This window comes from Scleropages formosus, chromosome 25, assembly GCF_900964775.1.
Source record: "Scleropages formosus chromosome 25, fSclFor1.1, whole genome shotgun sequence".
Taxonomy (NCBI): Eukaryota; Metazoa; Chordata; class Actinopteri; order Osteoglossiformes; family Osteoglossidae; genus Scleropages; species Scleropages formosus.
In genome coordinates, this window is record NC_041830.1 from 10,971,740 (window position 1) to 10,997,738 (window position 25,999).

The 25,999-nt window shown below is 48.0% G+C and overlaps 1 protein-coding gene across 2 annotated transcripts in view; it reads right to left on the reverse strand.

The window, feature by feature from the left end:
- LOC108921672 (unconventional myosin-XVIIIa-like) overlaps window positions 1–25,999 on the reverse strand; it is a 61,893-nt gene that overhangs the window by 35,167 nt on the left and 727 nt on the right. The window contains exons 1-16 of one of the 2 annotated variants that reach the window (XM_029249192.1): window positions 14,500–15,064; window positions 13,257–13,394; window positions 11,835–11,873; window positions 10,181–10,900; window positions 8,347–8,409; window positions 7,597–7,632; window positions 6,360–6,447; window positions 4,801–4,907; window positions 4,539–4,715; window positions 4,238–4,448; window positions 3,707–3,849; window positions 3,422–3,522; window positions 3,230–3,293; window positions 2,858–3,002; window positions 1,969–1,980; window positions 1,312–1,491 (exon numbers count right to left, since the gene is read on the reverse strand). In XM_029249192.1, coding sequence (XP_029105025.1) covers window positions 1,312–1,491; window positions 1,969–1,980; window positions 2,858–3,002; window positions 3,230–3,293; window positions 3,422–3,522; window positions 3,707–3,849; window positions 4,238–4,448; window positions 4,539–4,715; window positions 4,801–4,907; window positions 6,360–6,447; window positions 7,597–7,632; window positions 8,347–8,409; window positions 10,181–10,900; window positions 11,835–11,873; window positions 13,257–13,295 — 2,125 coding nt within the window. In that variant the 5' untranslated portion in view covers window positions 13,296–13,394; window positions 14,500–15,064. Of the gene's footprint in view, window positions 1–1,311; window positions 1,492–1,968; window positions 1,981–2,857; window positions 3,003–3,229; window positions 3,294–3,421; window positions 3,523–3,706; window positions 3,850–4,237; window positions 4,449–4,538; window positions 4,716–4,800; window positions 4,908–6,359; window positions 6,448–7,596; window positions 7,633–8,346; window positions 8,410–10,180; window positions 10,901–11,834; window positions 11,874–13,256; window positions 13,395–14,499; window positions 15,065–23,777; window positions 24,856–25,999 lie in introns of those variants that run through there. The other variant, XM_029249191.1, reaches the window with a different exon arrangement.

Here is a 25,999-nt window from a genome sequence, read left to right on the forward strand (position 1 = left end):
TTTATTCGATCCCGTTATTTATGCCCCCCAAAATGAATCACATTATGTATGTATGTTTATATGTGTATATGTATGTTTTTTTGGTCTACTCTACAATACGAGTGCAGGGTGTGGTGGTGCAGTGGGTTTGGTTGGGTTCTGCTCTGTGGGGGGTCTGGGGTTCAAGTCCCGCTTGGGGTGTCTTGCAACAGACTGGTATCCCGTCCTGGGTGTGTCCAGCCCTCCACCCTGTGTTGCCGGGTTAGGCTCCGGTTTGCCGCGACCCAGCTTGGGACAAGTGGCGTGCGTGCGTGTGTACAATTCGAGCCTTTTGAAACCGAAGCAAAATTCCTTGCATGTGTGTGCATGCTTGGCCAAAAAAGTCCGATTCTGATTCTAAAACAGACAGAACAGCAGAAACGAAACACAAAAGTATTAAAAACAAAATGGAGCACAAATAATAAAAAAAAAAAAAAACCATTTAAGCACAAAAGACAAGAAAAACACGCAAAACCAAAAAGGCGGAAACGCAGAACGGAGCACAAGGGACACTAAACTAGTGGAGGAAAGAAAAGAGGAAAAACGTGGCGCCGAACAACACGGACAAAACACGAAGAAGACAAACCCAGAGCCGCGAGACCCCTCATCACGGCTTTCGCAGCGTATCGCCCCTGCTAATGAAAGTGTGTTTTATGCGTCGGGCGTTCAAGTCGGTCGCGTGTGAAATTAGCCGGGCGTCGGCGAAGGGCCCGTCTTTTATTCCGTACTAAAGAGGAGGACATATGTTGGAAGAAACACCACCACGGGTGCGAGTAACTAGCTGGGTATATTTGTCAAGCCAACTTGATATTGTTAAGCTGTTTACACTGATTTACCCATTTATACATCTGGGTACTTTCTAATACATCACCTCAGAGCAAAAGGGGTGCAGTGGTTTTCGCCGGGTCCCGTTCTCTGGTGGGTCTGGGGTTCGAGTCCCACCTGGGGTGCCTTATGATGGACTGGCGTCCCGTCCTGGGTGTGTTCCCTCCTCCTCCAGCTCTGCACCCTGTATTACCGGGTTAGGCTCCGGTTTACCGCGACCCCGCGTGGGACAAGCGGTTTCAGACAGTGTGTGTGTGTGAGTCCAGGGTAAGCACCTTGATCAAGGGTACTACAGCAGGAGGTGGGATTCAAACCAGGGTCCTTTTAGTGCAATGAGCTCTAACCACTACGCCCCCTGCTGTCCATAATAAATCATCTTATGAAAGTGTCTTTGGAGCAAATGGACGATGTTGATGTGAACAGCAATCAGGTGACAGCGCCGTGTGACACCATCCCCATCTTGCCTACCTGCGCTCTCTCCAGAGCTTGAGGCGTCCCCCGCTCCCTGTCGCACAGAGGAGGACGGCCTCTGGGGGGCGCCCTTGGTCTGCAGCTTGAAGATGGCGGATGAGAGCTCCTCGAGGGAGGAGCCCAGGAGGTAGGCCGCCTTCTGGGCCCATTCGTGTCGCGCGAACTGCTTGCGTCCAGCTGCCGGAGACACGACGAGGACACTGTGAGGACGCAGGACGGCGCAAAGGACCCCCAGAGCGGCACCGCAGGGGGCGCCGTCACATCATCCACAGAAGCGGAGCAGACAGCGCGTCCCCGTCCCCCCCATCCCGGGCACGAAAGATCTCGCATATTAAAGAGGTTCCCGCCATCGTCTGGGGTTGAGCACCAGCAGCTGGGACATGAGAGCTGCCGAGAGAGACATCAAACAGCTGGCTTTAAAGTCAGCCAAGGCGGAACGCGGCGCCTCTCTGTGGACGGCGAGGCACGGCGCCGCCACCGCGCCGCCACCGCGCCGCCACCGCGCTACCCAGCCATGAAGGGAGGACAAAAAACTATTAAAATGCAAATGACAGGATGCCTGCTAAGAATGATAATGGCAGTGAAAAAATAACACAAACAAGAAGCACACTTATTTATTTATTTGCTTGGTTTTTGGTTTTTTGTTTCTGTTACCTTCATCTGCCTCTGCGTTGCGCGACGCGGGATGGAGCGTGTGACATGTGGAGACAAGACAAGTGGTTAGAACAACAAGACAAAGACAAGGGACATCCCCCCATCCCCCAACCCGGGATGGGCTGGAGGTCAGAGGTGAGGGCTGGGGGACATTGTGGCCACCGGAGGACTGGGAGACTTTGGAGGATGGACAGGAGCTCAGCTGATGTCTGGTGGACACCACACTCACTGCAGGACCATAACAGCCAGGCCTGTCTTCCACACGTGGGACACACAAACACACACTCAGGGTTACTGCTGAGATTGCAGTAGGGCAATACTGCCCCCTGCTGGTCACTTCAGTGGCTTCAACAGCTTGAGTGAGTGTTACATTGACATTTATTCATTCACCTGATGCTTCACTCCAAGGTGACTTACAGTGTTGGTGTTGCACACTAAGATACACTGATTGTCATTTTCACTGTATCAATTTAGGGCAAGTACCTTGATGAAATGCACTACAGCAGGAGGTGGGATTCAAACCCAAGCCCTCTGACTGCAAGGTGGCCACTCTAACCACTACTCCACCTGCCACTGCTCCATTATAATAATAAAGGATGTAGATCTTAAACTATCCTGAAATAAATGTGTACTCGGTCCTAAACTTGGATCCAAAACTGATGTTATAAAAAGAAAAATATGGTTTCACTCAGTAAGTGCAACACCTGACAGCTCAAACGTTTACACTAATGTTGGTTCATTATAATAAATCAATGTAGGTTTTAAATTAGGCAGAAATAACATGAGTGTATTTGTCCATGAAGCAGCATGAACTACGAGGGAACAAACAGACTAGTAGAGACAAGAGGACAAACACTGTGTGTGTGTGTGTTATGGTGGAAGTCCTGACCTTTGGTGGCCCCTGCTGCCCCTAGATGGTAGATGGCCCCCAAGATGAGCCAGAAGGCCTTCTGCTCCTCCGCAGAGATGCCCAGCACCTTCATGGCAGCCTGCAGTTTGGTGAACTGCTGCGAAGCCTTCTGCTTGTCCTCAGGCTGCGATACCACGGTAAGGAAGAGGTCGACGACGAGGATGAGGAACAGCAATAGGCTCAGAACCCACACACTTACTGTGGCAGACACGCACATACACACACTCAGATTGTCCATGTCCCACTCGGGAGAACCACACATACTGCAGTCGACATCAGCAGAAGTCACAGCGGGAGACACGCATAAACAAACGTGCACGCACACACACACCAACACGACGTGCGTGTTACCTTAGAGTGGGGCACAATGCCGAAGGCGCTGCTCTCTGCAAAGTGGTTGAAGTGCAGCTCAGTCCTGTAGAGGTATGTAGAAAAGTGGTGTCAGTTTCCATGGAAACCTGATAGCAGCACGTTGGAAAAAATACTCTACGTGTTTATGACTCTCTGAGAGTGACTTTGGGATGAGCACAGAGGGATGCTCACCTGAGAGCTCCATCTGCTCCAGCCATCAGGTAGTAGAACGCGTGGAAGGTGGACTCGTCTCCAGGCCGCCTGGTCACCCTCAACTTCTCCAGCAGCATTGTCTGCGGTGAAGACAAGCAGGAAGGCAGAGTATGTAGCTGTGTGTGTGTGTGTGTGTGTGTGTGTGTGTGTGTGTATGCATTGGAGATGTTTACAAGTGTGTAACCTTCAACAGCACAGCTTGCTCATCATGTGATAGCGTTTGTGAAGTGCCGCTCAGATCCCGGTCCGCAACCTGACGCGCACCTGGACGGAGGCTGACGCCACCTGGCCGGCCTGGTCAAAGTCCAGTGAGACGATCTGCGAATAGCGGCTGGCGTTGGCGTTGGCCGGTGTTGTGCAGTTGCCGAAGGCCTCCAGCACGGTGTGCACCGCCTGCCACTTTTCCACTGGCAACAGACAGGGGAAGTCAGAGAGCAGCCGGCCCACCTGAAACCGCACCTGCATCACAGCGTGACTCTGAAATCCGTCACACCTGCACCTGTAATATGTTAATATTTCATACAAATGCATCGATAATCATAGCAGATGGTGTCGGACTCATTTATATAGCGGCCAAGAGATCGGTAAAATGCTGGGATGGTTTCAGCAGCTCTGAGGGACAGTGGGAGCTGGATCAAAACTTAGAAATTATGGGCTTTCGATTTTTAACCTCTTGTTAGTGGGACCACCGGTTGGCCAGAGGTGGAAGATCACGCGTGCAGAACGACCCCAGCATTCAACGTGAGTGCATATCACTGTCAGATACATCCACCAGGCGACCAGGTGACCGCCCACCTGAGAAGGCCTTGGCCACGCTGCCGGCCGCCGAGGCCAAGTACTGCACCAGGTGATGACAGCTGGTGGTCTTTCCGCTGCCGGTGCGGCCCAGCAGGACGATGGACTGGTCCTGGCGTGTGGTCAGCAAGCAGCGGTAGGCCCACTGGGCCACGGCGTAGATGTGGGGGGCCATGTCCTCCCGGCGACACCCCTTGAACATCTGCATCACCTGGAGGAAGGGAGGGTGGGGCAGATCTGCTTTGTTTTACTACTCCCTTCGAGCGCCTGCATTCGTACGGTGCGTCCTTCAAAGCCGTACCTTCTCAGAGTAGAGCGAGGGGGCGCTCACGGGGTTCACCAGCACCATGCTGGCTCCAGCGTACGTGTGGATGAGGGAGGCTCCGTAGCGCTGCCGCAAGGTGTGCATGACGCTCGACTCGTTGAGGTACTGCAGCGAGGCCAGATCCTCTACACGGTCACACGCTGGGGGGTTTGCCTGGCAAGGGATGGGAGCACGCACCTTACCGGAGTCTCTGTGACACACAGCGGCGCTGCCGTCGACGGCAGATGGCGAGCCGTACCTTCTCCACGTCCTCCTCGTCCACTTCCAGCACCTTCCCATCATGCTCCAGCTTGACCTGCACCTTCCCCTCTGGCAGGATGCCCTCCTCTGTCTTCAGCAGCGTGGCTGAGGGAACACAGCAGGTCACAGGGAAGAAAGACACTGTGCAGCTACTGACCACTGAACACCTGGATTGACACCGGAACTAAATTTCAGCACATTAAAATCCCAGGCTGATACCTGCTGTATTACACACACACACACACACACACACACACACACACACAGAGTTTAAAACCACTTGTCCTGAGTGGGGTCACGGTGAACCGGAGTCTAACCCGGCAACACAGGGCGCAGGGCTGGAGGGGGAGGGGACACACCCAGGACGGGACGCCAGTCTGTCACAAGGCACCCCAAGCGGGACTCGAACCCCAGACCCACCTGAGAGCAGGACCCAGTCAAGCCCGCTGCCCCCCCCCCACCCCCCCGTTGTATTACCCTTGTGTAAAAAGTGTCTGTAGCAGTGTGAATCAGTGTGAATGTGACCTGTGTTTACCCTCCAAGCCAACAGTGAAGAGTGTGAGACCACCTTAATTCAACTCACTTCCACGGTGTTTACAACTCATGTCTGGTGTTCCAGAGTGTCAGTGATCAACAATAAGACAAGAAACACATTGTACATGTTCATGGGATGAATTGCTTGACAATCAGCACCGAATAGGAATTCGTGGAGACGACAGATGTTTATTTTCAGTAACTTTAAATTAGTCTTTATTTTAATAAAAAAACAACACAACAAAGTTTTTCAAAGTTCTTAGTTCTGTTCATTTTTTTTTTGCATTAATAATGACTAAAGTTCACTGATTACAAAAATACCACTAGTTCTTCTAGTGGCAGTTTTAGTTTTGGACCTTTACAGCCATTGGAGGATTCTAGTAGGCACCAGAATATTCTAAAAAACATCAGATCCTAGAATGTTCTGGAATATTTGGTGCTTGGAACCCAGTGCCAAAATTCGCCAAAATTGGCTAAGTTCAAGAATGTGAAATATTTTTGTAAAAATGAACATACGGTAACAAACTAACACCAAAACTATGATTAATCTAACAAAACTGAATGGAAGATACAAAAAAAATCGACATTAAATTTTGGTTACACTGTGTAACAAAACAAAAAGACACAATATTTTATTCATTATAGCTGTATGTGAGGAATTCACACAATCTAACCAGCAAATTAATGGAGGGATGTCTGTATTGTCAAGCTTTTATTGATCCTTTTATTGATCCTTATTGGTAAAAGTGTCTTTGGAGTTACAAACAAAACGAGTTATGAACAGACTTCCAGGTCAACTGTAAATTCATATCTCGGTGCGTAACACCGCCTTCGTGATTTTCCAATTTTTCAGTATTTTCTTGGTCTCTTGTGAAGACTCTTTAGAGTTATGCCAGCTGATGACAGTCATGTGCTTATGTTTCGAACCCGGGACACAAGGTTTGTAGATGACTGCGCTGTCATTGGGTAGTGAGCGACACATGCGACCAGGGAAGGACACGTGGGATTGGACGGTATTCTCACCCAGGGAAAAGCCGTCCTTGTGGACCAGCCACACCTTCTCGGAGGAGAACCACTCGCGCTCGCTGGCAATCTGCTCCTCGGACTTCACCTGAGTGGGAGGGACAACGAGTCACCGAGTCACAGTCGACGAATCGGAGCCGCACAGTCGCGGCACAGCCGCAGCGAGTCACAGAGACACCAAACGGCAGTCCAAGAGTCAGTCACCGAGTCAGAGTCACAGTCGTCAAGTCACGTATGCGAGCCACGGATTCATGCATCATAGTCACGGAGTGAGTCAGAGTCGGCGTCAGAGGCGCTGAGTGGCCGAGAGCGAGTCACAGGGTCACGTATCGAGTCATAGTCAGTGAGTCAGTGACCGAAAGTGGCACATGCTGACCAAGTGACAAACGTTCAAATGAGTCCACAGAGCCCCTGAGTCACAGTCACACAGTCGTCATCGTCATCGGCGCACGTCCTCATCAAAGACCAATCGCAAACCACTCTTTATGTTTTATCTCTTACCCTCCTGTTTACTCAGTGATACAGCTGTTATTATTTACCCTGTTATGATACTGTATCAAGTCACTTTCTTTTTAACATTGTGCTGCAGTGGAAAGTTCTAGAAACTTCCTAGTAAAGCAGCCTGGTTACCTCTAATTTTCCGCTGGCGGACACGCAAGGTCAGAGGACAGCCTCCACTAGGTTTGATTACCGTGTTTCGGAAATATGACTTGAAAGCGTGTGTGTCAGTGTGTGCCCGGAGCAGAGATGTGTTCGGGTCAAGCAGTTTGTGTGCAGAAGAGATCTGAGCAGGCGATCATGGGAAATGAAATGACTTCCTCATCTGGAGAGAAACTGGCCACGAGTAAAACATGTTATATCTTCCACCGAGTCTCCGAAGAACCAGGGATAACCTGGAGAAACTGAAACGGAGAAAAAATAAAACATCTGGAAAAGACTGATCCGAACCTGGACCTGCAGTATGAAGGACAGAACTCCATCCGTGTTGTGGATGTGCATCAAGATCTTATACCATTTATAAAACGCAAGGAGTGGACAGATGTGCATCCAAAAAAGTGCCACAAAGGTCCTTTTTACCCTAATGTTTACTCTGTTTTACTGTCTCCCAGATAACAAGGGAAACTATGACCAGCACCTTCTGAAAAGCGCAGTTCAAGCAGCAGGATTCAGCACAAAGTGTCAAGGGACACAAGCATGCACACACCAGCGATGCCGTGCCAAGGGGGCGGTACAATACCTGAGAGGGGGCGGAGCCTCTGCCACCAGGCTCTAGCTAATTCCCCAGTGAGCAGCACAGCAGCCAGGAAGAAAGGAGAGACAGGAGAGAGAGAAGAGGATGGTGACATATGGGAGGAGAATGAAGTACCGCCGCCAAGAACGCTTTGACTTGCAGAAAAATTCCCTTCGCGTCGCCTTTATACTGGTACATCTGCAGACAGCTTCTTGTTAAATCTCTTTGACCATGGAAAACTTGGAGAGAGCCTCTTGTTGGATCATTTTACCATGGTACACCTGCAGACCGCCTCCTGTCACATCATTTCTCTCCATGGTATTCCTGCAGAGACCCTCTCAGAACCCGGGACGTGACTTCCCCCATCTCACCGCCCACCCTTCGGATGGCACCGGTCCTTATGCTCTAGTTTGTTTGCCATGGAAACCAGACCACATTTACTAGAAACATCACTGCTGGATGTGTCAGCTGATATAACTGGGTCAGTCTGCAGGCAGACACTCCATGTGACACAGAAAAGCAGGAAAAGAGATACACATGCAAATTACGTGGGGTACCACTGAACAGTTCTCTGGCACCGCCAGCTAGAGGCATGAGAGGGACCTCTAGCACAGCCACCTCCACAGCTACACTGACAAGCATCTGCGAAAGGTGAGGGGGCGGGGCCATGCTGGGCTGGGCGGGGCCAAACCGAGCAGAGCACAGCAGGCTAGACCAGGATGGGGGAGACACATAGAGAGGTGCGGGGGAGATTACAGGTGTCATGAAAATCCTCTCCAGTCTTCTCTGGGCCACTTCAGTAGGTGTCAGCGGCGCCACCTACAGGTCAACATGACCAAAAGGATGAGTCAGCACAGCTTTGGAAAATCTCCCTGGACAGCTTGCCGTTACGCGCCCTGTGTCTTTGATTGTGAGCCTCTTTAAAGTTCTACAGGAGTCCTCTGAATTTGTCAGAACTGTGTTCATCTGATGTGATGCTTCAAGTGCATGTTTTACGATCACTGAAACAATTGCATGTACACTGGCTCCTCATTTTATCACTGGTCAGGTCACCAATCTCCGAAGACACCTTTCCCAGTTCGTTTATTTTTAATTGCATTTTTCTTCATTCATCTGCTTTCGAAAAATTCCAGTTTACTGCAGAGTGAAGAGGGGCCTGTATTTATGCGCCAAGCTGATAGATGGCAGTAAACAGCACACCAAAAAGAATAGGAGGCTGGGGCCGCATTAATTCAACTCACTTCCACGGTGTTTACACTCATGTCTGGTCTTCCTGAGTGTCAGTGATCAATAACAAGATGAGGAACACAGCACGTTTTTAAGGGATGAATCAGTCAACAACTGGCATCGTGTAGGAATTTGTGGAGGTGATGTCTTTTTATTGTAGTCACACACACACACACACTTTCAGAACCGCTTGTCCCTTACGGGGTCACGGGGAACCGGAGCCTACCCGGTAACACAGGGCGTAAGGCCAGAGGGGGAGGGGACACACCCAGGACGGGACGCCAGTCCGTCACAAGGCACCCCAAGCGGGACTCGAACCCCGGACCCACCGGAGAGCAGGACTGTGGTCCAACCCACTGCGCCACCGCACCCCCTTATTGTAGTCAATTTAGTTTTATTTTTAATGTAGCACAAAGTAAATAAAATATTTAAATAAAAAGTGTTACCAAGAGGGGGCACAGTGGTGCAGCGGGTTTGGCCTGTGCCTGCCCTCTGGTGGGTCTGGGGTTCGAGTCCCGCTTGGGGTGCCTTGCGATGGACTGGTGTCCCGTCCCGGGTGTGTCCCCTCCCCCTCCAGCCTTACGCCCTGTGATGCCGGGTTAGGCTCCGATTCGCCGCGACCCCGCTTGGGATAAGCGATTGTAGAGATTGTGTGTGAGTGATTTAGTGGTAAAACAACAAATCGAGCATAGAACAGACTCTTGGTCCCAGTATTGTTTGTAAGATGAGGAGCCGGTGTAGAGAGAATGTGTAGTGAGAGTTCTTCATGCCGCCTTAGTGCGAACACGATACACCAAGACAAAAACATGCTTAAAGACCGACAAAAACTGGTCTGATCAGTTCGGTTACTTGGCGCTCCGCTTAGTTTCTGACATCTCTTATATGGCATTGTCCACGCTGTGAGTCTCAGAGACTTTCCACAGTGAGAAAGCCAAACGTCTCCACGCGCAAATGCACACGGAACATGCAACATCACGGTCCCTTCAGCGAAAGCAAAATAAGAGAATTATTTAAAATATGTCATGATGAGGTTACATATGCCAGTTGGGAAAACCAGAAACTCCATCATTGATCATTTTAATCACTATTCATGTATTTAGTTATTTTTCTAATGTTTTTCTCCAAAGCAACTTCCAGTGTTAAGCAACCTACAGGCAATTTCCCATTTATACAGATGAGTAATTTTTATTGGAGCAATCTGGGGGGAGGTGGGATTCGAACCCACCAATGCAAGGAGGGAACTCTAATAACTACACCATCTGGTGTCACAATTACAAGAAACACACTTGTGCTCTAATATGTTGCCACTTCCTGCAAATAGAGCCGTGCATTAAGGGTGCGGTATGGTGGAACACCACTTTACCTCTGGCTTCTTCACAGATGATGATCTGGGGGTGGGGATAAATCCAGCAGGTGGAGAGAGGGGGTTCGATTTGGGGGCAGGGATAAATCCAACAGGTGGAGAAAGGGGGTCAGGTTTGCGAGAAGGGATGAACCCAGTGGGAGGGGAAACAGCAGCAGATTTCCATGGAGTCTTCTGCTGGCCTGGTGGGACAGCAGTGGGAGCCTCCGTTACCTCCTCTCTCTTCTGTTCCAAGTTTTTTTGGGTCTTCTCCTCCTCCCCCTTCTCTGGAACCTTCATTCCCTCCTTCTGCACACTCTTTACATACACCGTTTCCTCATCCCCTAAGTCCACCTTCTCCCCATTCCCTAAATCGACTTTCTCCTCAGCATCTTCTTTCTCCTTCTGCAGCTCCTTGCGGGCCGAGGCTCTGGAGCGGGGTCGATGTTCTTTGGTCCTGCTGCGGCCCATCAAACTGGCCAAGCCTGCAGAGATGGCATCACCCTCTTCGGTAGAGGGGCCGAAGCGTGAGCCGGGAGCCTTCGGAGCTTTGGGCCCAGAGAAAGATCCAGAAAGCTCTGGGCTTTTAAGCAATGACCGCGTCTGAGGAGGAGATGGGCTCTGGAAGCGCTTGCCCTGAGATTCAGCCCCATGTTTTACCAGGGCAGGATTTGGCATTGTGGGGACCTCTGCACTCGCAGTTGACATCCGGCTGCTTGCAACACTTCCATCACTGTCACACTGTACACACAGTTGGAATCAAAATCAAGGCTCAGACAGAACAGCAACAGTTGAGACAAAGAAAAGAGCCAAGAATAAGAAACTGCAAGTATGAATATGAACCAAGGAGGAATTGACCCAACATCCAAATTTAGTTTTGTCACCCACTTCTGTACCTTATACTGTAGTCAAACTAATACCCACATCAGCCACCAGAGGGTGACATTCTGTCTCAATTCGGTGCAGCACTGCAGTGGATCGCGGTTGCACTGATCTCAGCGGCAAATGTTGGCTTTGCTCCAGTGACCATGACCATATGAAACATTGAGAATCAGGAGTTTGACCAAAAACTCCTGACTGCTGGTTCACAGTTTCAAGAGAGTAATGTGCTGTTTTACCACAGAGAAAGTCACTTCAGTAAAACCTGGCCCGCATATGCAAATGAACTATAATGTAAACAAATATTCGAACAGCAGCCTCCCAGTGGACCAATAAATAGCAAACACTAGCATATTAATGTGTGATTTTTCTCAATGCGGTAACTACTGTAAAAATCCTCTCTACATTCAAGGGAGCTAAACCACGTGCCGCTGGAACGCCGCTCCTCACTGCTCTGCTTCTGAAGGTCACCTGCACCACATTCCATGACAGGGTTACACCACGAATCTGTATGTCACGTACATTCCATACAAGCGTGACGCCCTCGCACTTTCATCAGACCAATAAAAAGAAAGCTTTTGATTATGTATGTTGAGATGAGAGAGACAGCATTTCGCCAATATTCATGAGTGTAGCAGTCACCTCCAGAACACAACTGTGTGTGTGTGTGTGTTTGTTCGTTCGTTCAGCTTTGCTCTGACCTGGACAGTACATGCAGTAAAACCAGACACCCTGCCACCAAAACTCTCCGACTTGATTTTCTTGCACCAGAGGAATATTATGTACGAACACTTACGTTGGACCCTTTGGAATCTGGCTTGTTCTCATCTTTGACCTAGAGGATGAAGATCAGAAAAAGCTGAACCCGAAGGTTGGCAAAAACTCCAGCAAGAGGCTCAGTGATGCAGCAGAATCTCAGGACCCCCGATCCCCACCCCCACCCCTACCCCTACCCCACACAAATCGCAGCATACCATAGTTCCACATGCTAGCACTGGGGGGAGCCAGTCTCACAAACGTGCATCATCAGCAGAAACTCTGCACTCGATATCCTTCCAGCAGCTGAGTATCATAAAACTCTTCATAACCATTAATTTAAATGAGAAAATTAAATAATGCATTTGTGAGCCAGAGCATTTCTGCCTTATTTTTTAACTGAGAACATTTAATTGAGAGGGGGATGTGGTGGCATGGCAGGTTTAGCTAGTGCCCGGGTGGGTCTGGGGTTCGAGCCCTGCTTGGGGTGCTCTGCGACGGAGTGGCATCCTGTCCCCCCTCGGTCCTGCGCCCTGCCTTGCTGGGTAGGCTTTAGCTTGCCACAACCCCACTTGGGATAAGCGGTTGTTGGCAATGACATTTCATTTAATTGAATTCTAAGTCTGGAATATCAAAATACCACCTAAAGAGGCGAGTGTCATAATGTAATTGTAATGTAATGTAATGTAATCACTTGTGATCCACTTTTTACATTTGCAAATGTGAATGTGTAGAATGAATACTTAATAAACGAAAACAAAAACAGATACGTAATGATATTGCCTTTCAGGAGAATTTCACTGGTTTTACCACTTCGTGTTTTAAATTGAGAGGTAAGGCTTTCCTTTGCCTTTTTGCCTTTTCAATTTCTTTTTACACATTGTTCAGTTTTTTCCCCTTTTGGGCTCATTGCAGTGGCTCATGAGAATTTTACACTGATAAAAAGTCACAAGGATTTCAAGAGATCACAAAAAGTTCTCACAGCATGTCGGAAGCATGTCATAGGTATGGTGGCTAAACTGGACCTGCAGGGTGTTTTGGCTGAGCGTGCATGATGGAGGAGGATGGAGCTCAGTGGGGGGCATGAAGGAAAAGGAGGGCGGACCATGTGGGGGTGTGATGGAATGAGATGAGAGGACTGAAAACCACCGTAATTCCCCACCCCTTCAGGCATGAGCTCCTTGCGCCTTATGCTGAGAGACAAGGCAGCGCACCAGCAGGACTGAGTCTACATCTTTATTGGGCAAAACTCGAAGTACGGTCAAAGGTCAGATCTCACGCCTTACCCACAGCACAGTCAAAGCACTTAAGATCATTATGCAATTAGTCTGGAGATGTTCAAAGTCATGCAACATACTGTTGGAGAGCTGGTTGTGGGTTAGAAACTCTGAAATCAGTGGACACAGGTACATGGTACACAGATGAGACAACACACACTGCTGCCAAATGCAATACCACTTTCCTTTCGCTCCCAGAATGAAAAGCGTGTGGAAAAAGCCATGTTGGTGACTCGGCCCTCTTCCTCAAGCGGAGGGATGGAGGCTGTGGGTGTGCCGAGCAATGGGATTGATGGTCAGTGACCCTCAAGCTAAACTGGCACCTGGAAGAACAGTGGACATCGGAATGAACCACTCTGGGGTAGCAGGACACAAAAACGAATACTGGAAAACACTCACATCCATATTATATTCTCCCTTAGGCATTTATTGATGATGACTTCGGAGTTACAAACAGAATGAGTTACAAACAGGGCTCCAGGCCCATCTGTGTTCATAAGTTGAAAAGCCAGCGTACTGTATTCACTATTAGTCTGTACACATGTAAAGCACAAAACTACAGTGTGGATATGAGTAACTTTGCATAGAAAGAGAAAGATGCCTTTCAGCTGTGATTTGAAAAGCATATATAGATGGTCACACACACACCTCCCCCCCCCGGTACAACATGGACCATTGTACCCGCACACCAGTACAATCACTGTAGGGATGCCAAAAACTGGGGGTGCTAAATTTTATACTAAATTTAAAAAGTGAAGTTTTGAGGAAAAAAAATCGACAAAAATTTGTTAATTAGTTTAATAAGGTTTTACTGGAAAATTGAAAATCTGTGCCTTACATATTATGTAAACATTAGGTGATCCATCACCATCCCATTTATTTACAATGTTCCAGCTTGTGAAGCGAACTGTCCAGATACTCAGTAAACAATATACATCTGTTTGTGCCTTTAACAAACTTCAGTCTTGAAAATAAGTTGTTTTCACGCTGTTTTCAGTTATTAAAGTACAGTGAGCATTTGTGTTCTGTGTATAACGTCCACATACGGTATCATACAAAAAAATCTTACTTTATGTGTATGTTTTTTTTTGTTTTCCTTCTTCAGGATCAAAATTTTTCTGGAAATGACATAAAAACATCTAATGCCATTTATATGCAATGTAGGTACATGTTTATTCTAAGTCGACTAACGGTGCAGGATTGATTATTGCATAGGGGCGCCAGGAGCCTCGGTGGATGATATGAAACGGAGCAGCGTTGGCGACGGCCCACTGGTGAGGCACACAGGCTCCGGTGCCCCCGCTCTGTTCTCAGGAGCTAAAGCCTTATTAATAGCTTGAGCACCCCTGCCCCCCCCCCGACACGCCGCAACCAGAGCTCCCAATCGAGGCCTGCCTCATGACTGCAGCTTAGCCACCCGAACCCGACCTGCTTCGCCACGGCTCCCTCGAGCAGTCCATTACGCAGTAGCAGCACCGCACAGAATCAGAGCGACCCCCCCACCCCCTTACCGCAGCTGCCAGCGGGGTGGCCCACGGGGGGGGGGGGTGCTCACACGTCCTCACGACGAAGAGGAGCTCTGGTGCAACCAAGGAGGGAATGCTGAAGTCCTGAGTGTGCGTGGGTGTGTGCGTGTGGGTGTTGGGGGGATGTGACGCTTAATGTTAGGGATGATCGGGGGGGGGGGGGTGGAACAGCTGCCATAGCACAACCTTGGGGGGGCTAAAAATATCAACCTACATGGGCTGTTCCTCCTCACACTGCCCCTCTCACACTCAGGGGTGGGTCCATGCGTTGGCTGGGGGTCTTAGTGTTTTCCACATAAACGTTCTTTCATGCTGCCATTCTGCCACGACACCCCCCCGGGTCGACACTAAGGGGGTAAACAGGTACGGTCAGTGCAGTAATCAGACAGGTGCCGCAGAGACCTGAACACACCACTCTTCTGTACACTGAACCACTCTGCAACAAATAATAATGCACCAGTAGTTTGTGGTATAAACACTCAACTGACCGTTTTTTAAAGAGACAAACATTTCCCAATTATTATTATTATTGTTATTATTACAAGTGTAATAATAAAAATAATAATCATCGTCACCATTTTGTTCATAAATGTTTGACATGTTCATAAATGGTATGATGGGGCAGATGGTAGGGTAGTGGTTAGAGTTGCTAGACCCAGAAGTTGCAGGTTCAAATCCCAACTTCTGCTATAGTACCTTAGAAAAAAGTACTTAGCCTAAATTGCTCCAGTAAAATTACCCAGCTGTGTAAATAATTGTTATGAGCTTAACTTTTTAAGTTGTTTTGGAGAAATGCATCAGATAAATTAATTAATGTAAATAAATCATGTTTTGTAAAGCTATGACGCAGTACCTGACAAGGCCACTAGAGGGCCCTCCTTCACTAACACTCACCTGACACTGGGAGGAACAGTTTGAATGAAAATGAACTACTGCCTCTTGGGTTTTACATGGAAGTAGGTAGTGTCCCAGGTGCCCACAGTGTGTTTGAGTAATGATGGCTGAGAAAAACCTAGAACCAAATCAGTTATAGTCTCACATTAGAAACAATCATTTTTATAACATTCATAATCATAGAGTTTGCATTGCAATGACCTGTGTAACAAATCTGCTTCCCTGGAGTGGAAAAAGTGTAATGGGAAGGCAATGGGGTGTAACATCCCTGTGTGTGTGTGTGTGTGTGTGTGTGTGTGTGTGTGTGTGTGTGTGTGTTCGCACGAGTACATATGTATGTTCTGGTTTTGGCCAGACGGACATGTGAGGAGCTGCCGAGCACTGAATGACTACCACCGAACAGCTTGAGCGCAAACGCATCAGGGGAAGGATCATGGGAAGATATAAGAAATATGGTCAAAGGTGGTGGGACGAATGCAGGTTTGGAGTGGGGTGCAGGTTCGATTGAGGTGGGGCACAGATTGGGATGGGATTAGTGCAGGACTGGGTTAGGGCTGATATGGAAATGGGTGGAGCTCAGATGGGATTGGGGTGGGGCTGATATGGAAATGGATGGAGCTCAGATGGGATTGGGGTGGGGTTGATATGGAAATGGATGGAGTTCAGATGGGATTGGGGTGGGGCTGATATGGAAATGGGTGGGGCTCAGATGGGATTGGGGTGGGTCTGATATGGAAATGGGATGGAGCTCAGATAAGACTGAGGGTGGGGCTGATATGGAAATGGGGTGGAGCTCAGATGGGATTGGGGTGGGGCTGATATGGAAATGGGGTGGAGCTCAGATGAGATGGGGGTGGGGCTGATATGGAAATGGGGTGGAGCTCAGATGAGATGGGGGTGGGGCTGATATGGAAATGAGATGGAGCTCAGATAAGACTGGGGTGGGGGTGATATGGAAATAGCCCTGGGTTTAGATAGGCCTAAAGTGGAACTAGTACAGGAATATGTTGGGACAATTATGGGAATGAAGTGGGTCTGAGATGGGATTAAGGTGGAGCTAAAATGGGATTTGGGTGGCGATAAGCTTATATGGGCAGTAGGAACAAGAATATGGGACAGCAGGAATCTGTCCCTCAATAGGCCAAAATAATAATATCATAGAACTTAGAGGTTGGTGTGTTATTCAGCTGATGGTTTTACCCAAGCAACTCCCCCTTCAACCAGCACGTCGAGGTCCCGACTCGGCCGCTCAGTCTGAGGCAAACTGACTCGCCATAGTGTGTCATTAGGTGGCGCAGCTCTTGTTTCCACACAGACGCCAGCTCATTTGCATCATTCCTAAGTAACAAAAGCACGTGGCGTCAATTTACACCACTGCTGAGTAAAAAAGACATCTATCTACTTCCTGATCGCTATCCGTAATTATTATGGGGAAACAGAACAAAACGTTGAAATGGCTCTTGTAGGAACACAATTACAATAGAAGCTGTGGGTTCGAGAGTGAAGGTTACGAATACCAGTAGTGAAACAGAAGTTTCAGTAGGGAAAAGAGGAACTGAGGAGTTTTTACCACAGTGACACGCAGGGGGACTTTCCGAGTGGTTTCACCGCAGAAGGACGGGAGGACAACAGGTCCCTGTAGGGATGCTTCTGTTGGATCCTTAAGGAAAGACCCTTAATTCCTTATATAATTCTTACACAAAAGCTCCACCCCATTCGCCCACAAGGTCCAATCACAGGTCCGGGGGAACTGTCAGTCAAACAGCAGGTTCCTCTATTTAAGACTTTCAGCTTTTTTGCTGTTTCATAATGACAGTGGACCGAGGATGTGCGAAAAAGAGCCCCTCACCTGTCTGTACATCACTTACACACACACACACACACACACACACACACACACACACACACGATATTTCCCTTGTCCCAGAGTTGCATGTCTGGGCCACACACTGAGTTCTAACAGAAAATATGAATGCTTAAAACACACTAAGATTCATCAGTACAATATTCAATACTGGGAACTGTCAGCTTATGTTACTGTAGTTCTGCATATTTACTTTCATTACTGAGGTATTTTACTATATACCTGGTATGTCGAATTTCCGGTGGTACATTAATAATCTGGAAACAGATGACTCAATCATGACTTGTGCATATTCATTCGGCAACTGTGTGCTGTAATTTGTTTTTAATGTATGTGGGGTCATATATGACAGTTATTTCTTGAGTGAAATTTAATTAACTTTTCCAGTTATAGGACAGAAAAAGAATATAATATTTGAGCTGCACAGATTTTATTGAAATGGTTATATGATATCAAGCTGGCCTGAGAAATGATGAAAAAAAAAACACACACACACACACACTGACTGAAGCCACGGCGAACCAGAGCCTAACCCGGCAACACAGGGCGCAAGCTGGAGGGGGAGGGGACGCACCCAGGATGGGACACCAGTCCGTCACAAGGCACCCCAAGCAGGTCTCGAACCCCAGACTCGCCAGAGAGCGTGACCCAACCAAACCTGCTACACCACCGCCCCCCCATGCAAAAGACACACACATGCATATACCTTCTTCGAGCAGCAACAAGAGTGTGTTTTGGTGTGTGTCGCCAGGCAATCAAATCAGCCTTTGTCCCGTGCACAGTGTGTGGAAACAGGGAGCAGAGACGGTTGGGGGTGAGCAGGTCGTCACACACATGGGTTCGGAAACATCTCAGCTGTTTGTTCTCTGAAGGGCTGCATTCCAAACCCCTCCTCGCCATTCTCTCCCCCATAACAAGGATCCTGATCTGAGATCAGTGAATGACCAGGTAGATGGGTGTGGCCTGGAATGTGAGATAAGCCCCCCCAGCTCCACCGTGTCGCTGCATGTTCTCCAGCCAGAAGCGTGCCTGTCCACAGATGCACGGTTAGACACTACCCAAACCGGCCTGGCAGGATTAATGATAGATGTCACTACTGCAGAGGTTCGCGTCCCGCTCCGTGACAGACTGCGCGTTCCCACAAAACACCCGAGCACATGTGTCACATGGGTCTGTGCCAGTGTATCTGCACTGTGCCAAACGAATTTGAAGTGACTCAGCTGGATGTCTTTACTCCAGTAATTCAGGTTTCGACCCTTGCTCAGGCATACAAAAAGCTTCTCCTTGGGACTCAAACCAACACCCTTCCGTTCAACCTCTGTCATCGCTGCCACCTGCTGGACCGTCCCGACGCGTGCGGACACTCGTACGCTCTGCTGTTCCTCTTAACCAGGAGCCAAGTTCCTTTAAGGGCTTTTTATAAACCCAGCTCTCCTCAAATAGACCATGCTGTTCTAGGTCAGTCCCCAGAAGTCATCATTTTGTTCAACCGTGAACAGAGTCGCTTACGACGACCGAGACTCTAAGTGGGGCAGGATGCTGATGCTGATGCTGATGCAACCGGCACTGTCTGCATGTTGCTAACTGTCTGGATGCTGACACCCAATCTTCCCAGTCCACCCGGTGCACCCACTGCAGTCCACTTGCTGTCTCCAGGAGCAGAGATGCTCCCTGACTCAGGAGGACAGTGGCTACATTATTTAGGCCAAATACATTATTTAGGCGCTGAGCAGACCCACTGGTCCTGGGGGGATTTACCCAACAGCCCAAAGCTCACAGCTCTGCACAGACGGAAATTTCACCGACGGACGTCTGAGCACCTTCTCAAATCCCCGGATGGGACTTGAACCTGCAAGGAAGATATGGGGAACATCCTGGTGGAGAGATACAGTCCAGAAACAACCACAACCCCCTTTCCTAATCATTCTGTTCCAACAGACTGCTGAGCTGTCCCTCAGGTTGATTACTGACCCCCAAGCTACGGCCAGATCCTGGCTCAGGGTGCGAATAACCCAGTTTCACACCATCAGCCTTTCGATTCTCAATGATTATTATGCGTATATTATGAAACGATAGCGCATGAGCCTCTCAATCCTGTGCTCCTAGGTGCTATGGGAGAACATAGTACAGGCTGACCGCTTTACAGGCCCAGATGGTTAGAGTACATTTACATCACTTCATTCAGCTGATGCTTTTCTCCAAAGAGGCTGACAATTCTTTACCTATTTAAACAGCAGGGTAATTTTACTGGAGTGATTTTAGGGTGGGGACACGGGGGCGCAGTGGGTTGGACCGGGTCCTGCTCTCTTGGGGTGCCTTGCGACGGACTGGCGTCCCGTCCTGGGTGTGTCCCCTCCCCCTCCGGCCTTACGCCCTGTGTTGCCGGGTAGGCTCCGGTTCCCCGCGACCCCGTATGGGACAAGCGGTTCTGAAAGTGTGTGTGTGTGTGTACCTTGCTCAAGGGTGCTACAACCAGAGGTGAGATGCAAACCTGCAACTTTTGGGTCCAAAGGCAGCAACTCGAACCATTATGCAACCAGCTGCCCAGTACAGTAGTCAAAAGCAACACTAAACAATGTCAACTAGGTGAATAAGTACTCAAGTGTCAAGCCGCTTCGATTCAAATGAGCTTTTTAATGTTCCAAACAAGTAACAATGTTAACACCTAAATGCACAGTTTTAATCCATGGAAGAATACTATTTCTATATATCTTTTCTGTAAATATGCTGTTACGATAAGATTAGATGTTGAGTAGATAATGAGTGCGATGTCAAAATGCGACTATAATATGCTAGGTTTTATTAACAATCATATAATACAATTTGCGAGGTAGTATTATTATTAACCATTATTTACCTGATGCTTTTGTCCAAGGCGACCGTAAACGTCAGGTTCGAACGCTAAGCTACTAACAACAATTTACCCCTTCATAAAACAGGGCAATTTTACTATCAGTTGAGGGTGAGTACTTTGATCAAGGGTGGTCAAGCAGGAGCAGGGATTCAAACTCATGTCCTTTGATTTCAAGTTGATGAGCCTACCTGCCATACTCCCTGCTTCCCTAAATGATCATTCATCCATTAGCTGAAACCTTCACCCTAAGCAATTTACCACTCTTTACCCCTTTATAGAATAGGATATTTATATAGAAGCAGCTCACTGTTAACATAATGCTCAAAGACAGCACATAAGTGGGACAAGAGGGATTTGAACCAACAACCTTTGGGTTTCAAGTGAAGATTCCTAACCACTACACTACTGGACATCTCACTACAGGACACCTCTGAACAACATCTAAAAAACTACCAAATAAAAAGAGGTCTGTGTTCAGATTCTTACAATCCAAAGAAAGGCAGAACCCTGAAGGGTGACTCACCTTTAATGAACTTGCGTTACTCAGCCAATCTAGTTGGTTTAATGGTTAACTAGTTAGGTAAGGATTCATTCAGAGCAACCAAAATAATCTCCGCTTTAATGACATGTTTTATAACTGAGCTATTTCGGTGGTGTCCTGCTTCTGGGTAATACTGACGTTCTAGTTAGAAAGCACACACAACTTGTCATCCAACTAGTAAAAGAGCAACCAAGCTACATAAGAGGATAAGAGCAATGTCGAGAAAAGAGGTGTTTTGCTGAAGTAGACACGGACTGCATGAACTCAGTGAAAGACGGCAACACATACAGTGTAAAAGGTTTCTCTGTTTTTCTTTAACCTTTTTCACATCACATTTCATTAGATCCATTTTCAGTTCCGGTGGTATATGAATGGAGCCTTCGGTCGCAAATAAGTAACGGCAAGTTCTCACAATAACTCGTTGATCCACCTTTAGCTGCAATGACTGCGACTAAATGTTTCGTGTAGCTGTCGATCACAGCCCAGAAAAACTGATCAAATTCATCGTGAAAAAGATGCTGAAATAAAGAAGACTTTTCCCGCGGCACCGCCTGCGATGGGTGGCGTGACATCGGTGTGACATCACACCCGCAGAACGGTGAAGATCAGCACTATGACATCACTTATGCAGAGCAAACCTGACCGCAGTGAGTAACTCCTGCAGCCAAATGATTTCAGGAGCCCAGCAGCTTCCCCCTTGAGCCTAAAGATCCTGCTTCCTGTAAAGCACTCATGTGACTTTCTTTGTTGGGGTATAAAGCGAGTTCACCCTGTGAAACGTGCACTGTGTGCTCACTCGTGACATTAGGGCGTTAGTATAATTACAGCCCTTCGCAAGCGGTAATCAGCTCGGAGCCCCGTGTCCGCCAAATACACACTCCTTGGAAAGCACCCAGACGGGTCATGTGGGAGTGAGGGTGAGGAAATGAGCTACAAGAGGACGCGTACACACACACACACACAGAGTACTGCTCCCTCAGCTCAAGTCACACTCCCAGTCAGTGTAAGTAATCCCTCCAAATGAATCACAGCGGAGGAGCACTGGCAAGACAAACACACCACACTCCTTTGTTAATAAAGGCTCCTTGTGTGTGTGTGATCCCAACACAATAAGAGAATATCCGGCGATAATGCGTGCAACGGGTTGTGCCGGCGTGGCCAGATCAGGAAGCACCGCAGCCTCTGGTCCAAGATGAGCTCACCTGTTCAGAGGAACGCATGGGTCAGGGACCTCCACAGCGTGGACACCCAGGCAGCTCCGGGTCCCACATGGCCCAACATGCATGTGAAAACCTTATGTGTAATAACAAAGTCAATAACAACGAAAAATCACAAAAATAGATGGGCTTGCAGAAGCTGACTTTGTATTCTTTGACCTTTCCACTGTCCTCAGTGGTACCTTTCATCATTACTTTTACATCTCATTCAGATCCTGTTCTTCAGAGTGATGTACAACTCAGAAAGTGCATCAACAACAGATGAAGAGCTTTTGACAAAGACACGGGATTATCAAAATCCAGCTTGTTTACCTGATACCACCATGTCACCGGTTCACATCCCTCAGGTAGCTCTTATAGAAGTGAAATTCAAATAGCAAATACACAGATAATCACAGCAGATGGTGTTGGACTCATTATGTAGCTGTCAGGAGATCAGGTGAGAAAACTTTCCGAAAGACATGGCTTTGAGACCCTTATTGAATGTCGGGAGGGTTCAGCAGCTCTGAGGGACAGTTTGTACCACCCCATCAGGGGCAAAACTGAAAACCTTCAGACTTTCGAATTTGGGCCCAAACAAACCAGGCGTGGAGAAGCACGGAGCATTACCAAGCCTCACCAAAACCCTAGAGGAAGAGGCCTGTTTGAGATGAACATCATGAGTCCAGTCAGGTTCACAGTGCTCTGAACTCATTGAGCAGTGAGACGACAAATGTCCGATTAACCATCTCATGAACCAAAATCAACACCCAAGACAGCATATAGTAGAGCTGCGTATTGGAATTCCAAAGTGCTTCTGGACTTCATAACCATGACGTGTTCTATGCAGGTATTTCCATCAGCGTCTCCTACTCAGCTCTCCACCATACCTTCATAAACAAGCCTTTTTTGACACCAAAAACATGAACTCACACATCACGGTGTATACCATTAAATTCAACTCGGATGTAAAACCTGTTCTACCCATGAATTAAGTGCACTTGCAAGCCTGCATTATGTCGACGCAGGCTGCAACGCGTCAGTTAAAACCGTCATTCATTCCTGACCCAAAGGGGCTGGAACAAGCTGTGGTCTTTTTGTATGACAGCAAGGAAAGCACAAAAACACACACACACACACACACACACACACTCATACTAAGCCAACATCATTCGGTCTCCAAGTATCCAGTTTTTCACTTATCCGGTCCATGATTATAAATAACATTTCTTATTCAGTCTGAATTTTTTTTTATTTAACCTGTCTGCCACATCCAGTGCATCCGTGAGATTTAATCCAGTGTGACAAACTGAGACTGCATTTTAAAATTGCACCAAGCTGCTGTGTGACAGACACTACGAGACCCAGTGCATTGTGGGAAGCATGTACCCACTCTCTCAGCTGCGGTCTGGCACTCCGTTGTCCTGCTTTGCCTGCTTATGTGTTTCTCCCTTCTGTTTTGCACCCCATTTTAATTTCTAATTACTCATTTATTTAAAAATGACATAGCATTCGTCTTCCTCAAGTCGGTCCTTGCACACTATCACAGCGAACTATTTCACTAAATTTTTTAACATTTCCACACATAATATTATTGAACTGTTATTCAACGGATATTAACGTGCGACACAAATTTTCCCTTACGATACGCATCATTTAGGGTGATATTGGGGCAATCTTGGGATGCAACAAACTGAAATTTTTCCCAAAAAGAAATAATGGAATAATTCATTTCAACGTTACTTTTCTCGATAATTGGCCCATTTTCAGGAGCAAACTAGGACTGGATAATGCAAACACACCACGGAGCAGAAAGCGGGGCAGTACTCACATCGAGGGCCTCTCGTCGCAGCCCCTCGCTGTTCCTCAGCCAGCAGCGGCTCAGCTCACTCAGTTCCACGATGGGCTGAACCTTGAGATGCACCATCTTCCCCGATTGCCGGATCATCTCCACGATCTCGTCCCGGCTCTTGGATTCCACGTTGTTGCCATTAATCTCCACCAGCCTGTCTCCTGGCACCAGTCCTAGCGTGACGTCACCGGTGCCGACGCCAGGCTCGGCAAAATGGACCACACGCCGGTAAATGCTGCCATCGGTGGCCCGGCGATCCAGCATGGTGGTGCGGCGCAGGGAGAAACCAAAATCGCCGGTGTTGCGCCGCTGCAGCAGCAATTCACGCGGGGCCGGTGGAACTGGGACCACCACGGCGGGCAGATGCAGGTCTACTGCGAAGGTGTGTTCCACCAGCTCTGGTACTCGTGCCACTGGCCTGCTCCCAGTTCCACCCTCGGGCTGCACTGCACTCACCACCTGGGAATCAGTGATTGGCAGCGGCGGCTCAAACACCTTGGCCTCCACCTGTGGAGATGGTGAGGACGCAGAGGTCTCCGAGGGACACTCGTCCTTGCCCTTCTGAGAGAAGGAGAAGCGCTTCATGATCTGGCCCACCTGTGAACTCTGCTTGGCCAGGGACTTGGCAGCACGCTCCCGAACAGAGCTACGGCGGACAACCACGTCTCCAGCACCAGCCGATTCCGGCACCGGGTTCTCAGAGTTTCCAGAGTCTGCCAGGATGGACATGGGCCCTGATATCTCCAACTTGTTCTTACCTTCCTTCCTAGGCCCACGGTTCAGGTTGAAAAAGCCCCTCCTTTCGCTCATCTCCTCTAAGCTCTTGAGCTCCGCTGGTGACATCCGCTCCTTCTTGTCCTTCTTGATCCTCTTCTCCTTCCTGCCTCCATCCTTCTCCTTCTCCTTGTCTTTCTTGATCAGGCTGAACATGATGCCCAGGGGCCTCCTGAGGCTCTTTTAAATCAAAGAGGTGTTGTCCATGTGAAGATCAGGAAAACAATCCTTTTTTTTTCAGACACTCCTTTCGTCCCTAGAGTGACCACAAGGTCCAATACCCCTGCGGAGAGAAGACAGTGACTTAAATCCATGTTTAACCAGATTAATTACTTTTAAATTTGTTCATTTATCAGATACGTTTCTCAAAAGAGATTTATAAATAAGAGTAAACAAACTTGCACCAACAACAGAAGAAGAGCTTTAAACACAGACACGGGATTATCAAAGCATAGTTTGTTGATCTGAGACCACCGTGTTGCTGGTTCACATCCCTCAAGTAGCTGCCTATAGAAGGGATAGATTTGAAATTCAAATAGCAAATATTCAGATTATCATAGCAGATGGTGTTTGACTCTTTTATGTAGCTGCTAGGAGATCAGCAGTGAAGCTGCTGGCAGGGATTCAGCAGCTCTGAGGGACAGATAGGCCTAACGATGTTATACATCCTATAATTCATGGCCTACCCAAGCATCAATTATTCTGACCATGACTTGGTAAGCGAAACCCACCAAACCAGAGACAACAGGAAGATCGGTCACAGCAGAGAAAACAATTGGACACATCAAAAGCAGAACATCAGGCAAACAAAGTAAAAAAAAAATCATCTAGAAGAGCAGATATTTTAGAGGTATAGAAGATACACCATGGGAACTGATCTACCAGAAGTTCTGCTACATGCTCGTCAGCTTTCACACATAACTCTTCCTCTCAGCATTCCTTGTGGAGAATGATAACTCCTTTGAGGGTCATCAGAAAGAAAAGATTAGTGCGTTTAAAACTGAAATTTACGAGTTCAGCTCATGCTTTTCTCAAAACAATGATTTGTTCATTTATACAGTAGGACAATCTGTACTGAAGCAATTCAGGGTGAGAACCCTGATGAATGGTGTTACAGCAGGATGTAGGATTTCATCCTGGGTGCTAAATGTTCAAAAGGCAGCTATGCTAACCACTATCCCACCTGCTGCCTTATCGTGTACTTAACGCCCATCGTCCAACACCTTCTGAAGATCCAAAAACATGGTTTGTGAATTTGCAAGTGGCCTAGTGGCTAGAGCTGTCATCTTCAGTCAAAATTCCTGGGTCTGAATCCCAAGTCCTGCTGTAGTACCCTTAATAAAGGCATTTACCCTGAAAAGTAAAAATTACAGGCAGCCAAACCATTGTAAGTAGCTGATGTTATAAACTTAACACTATAAGCGACC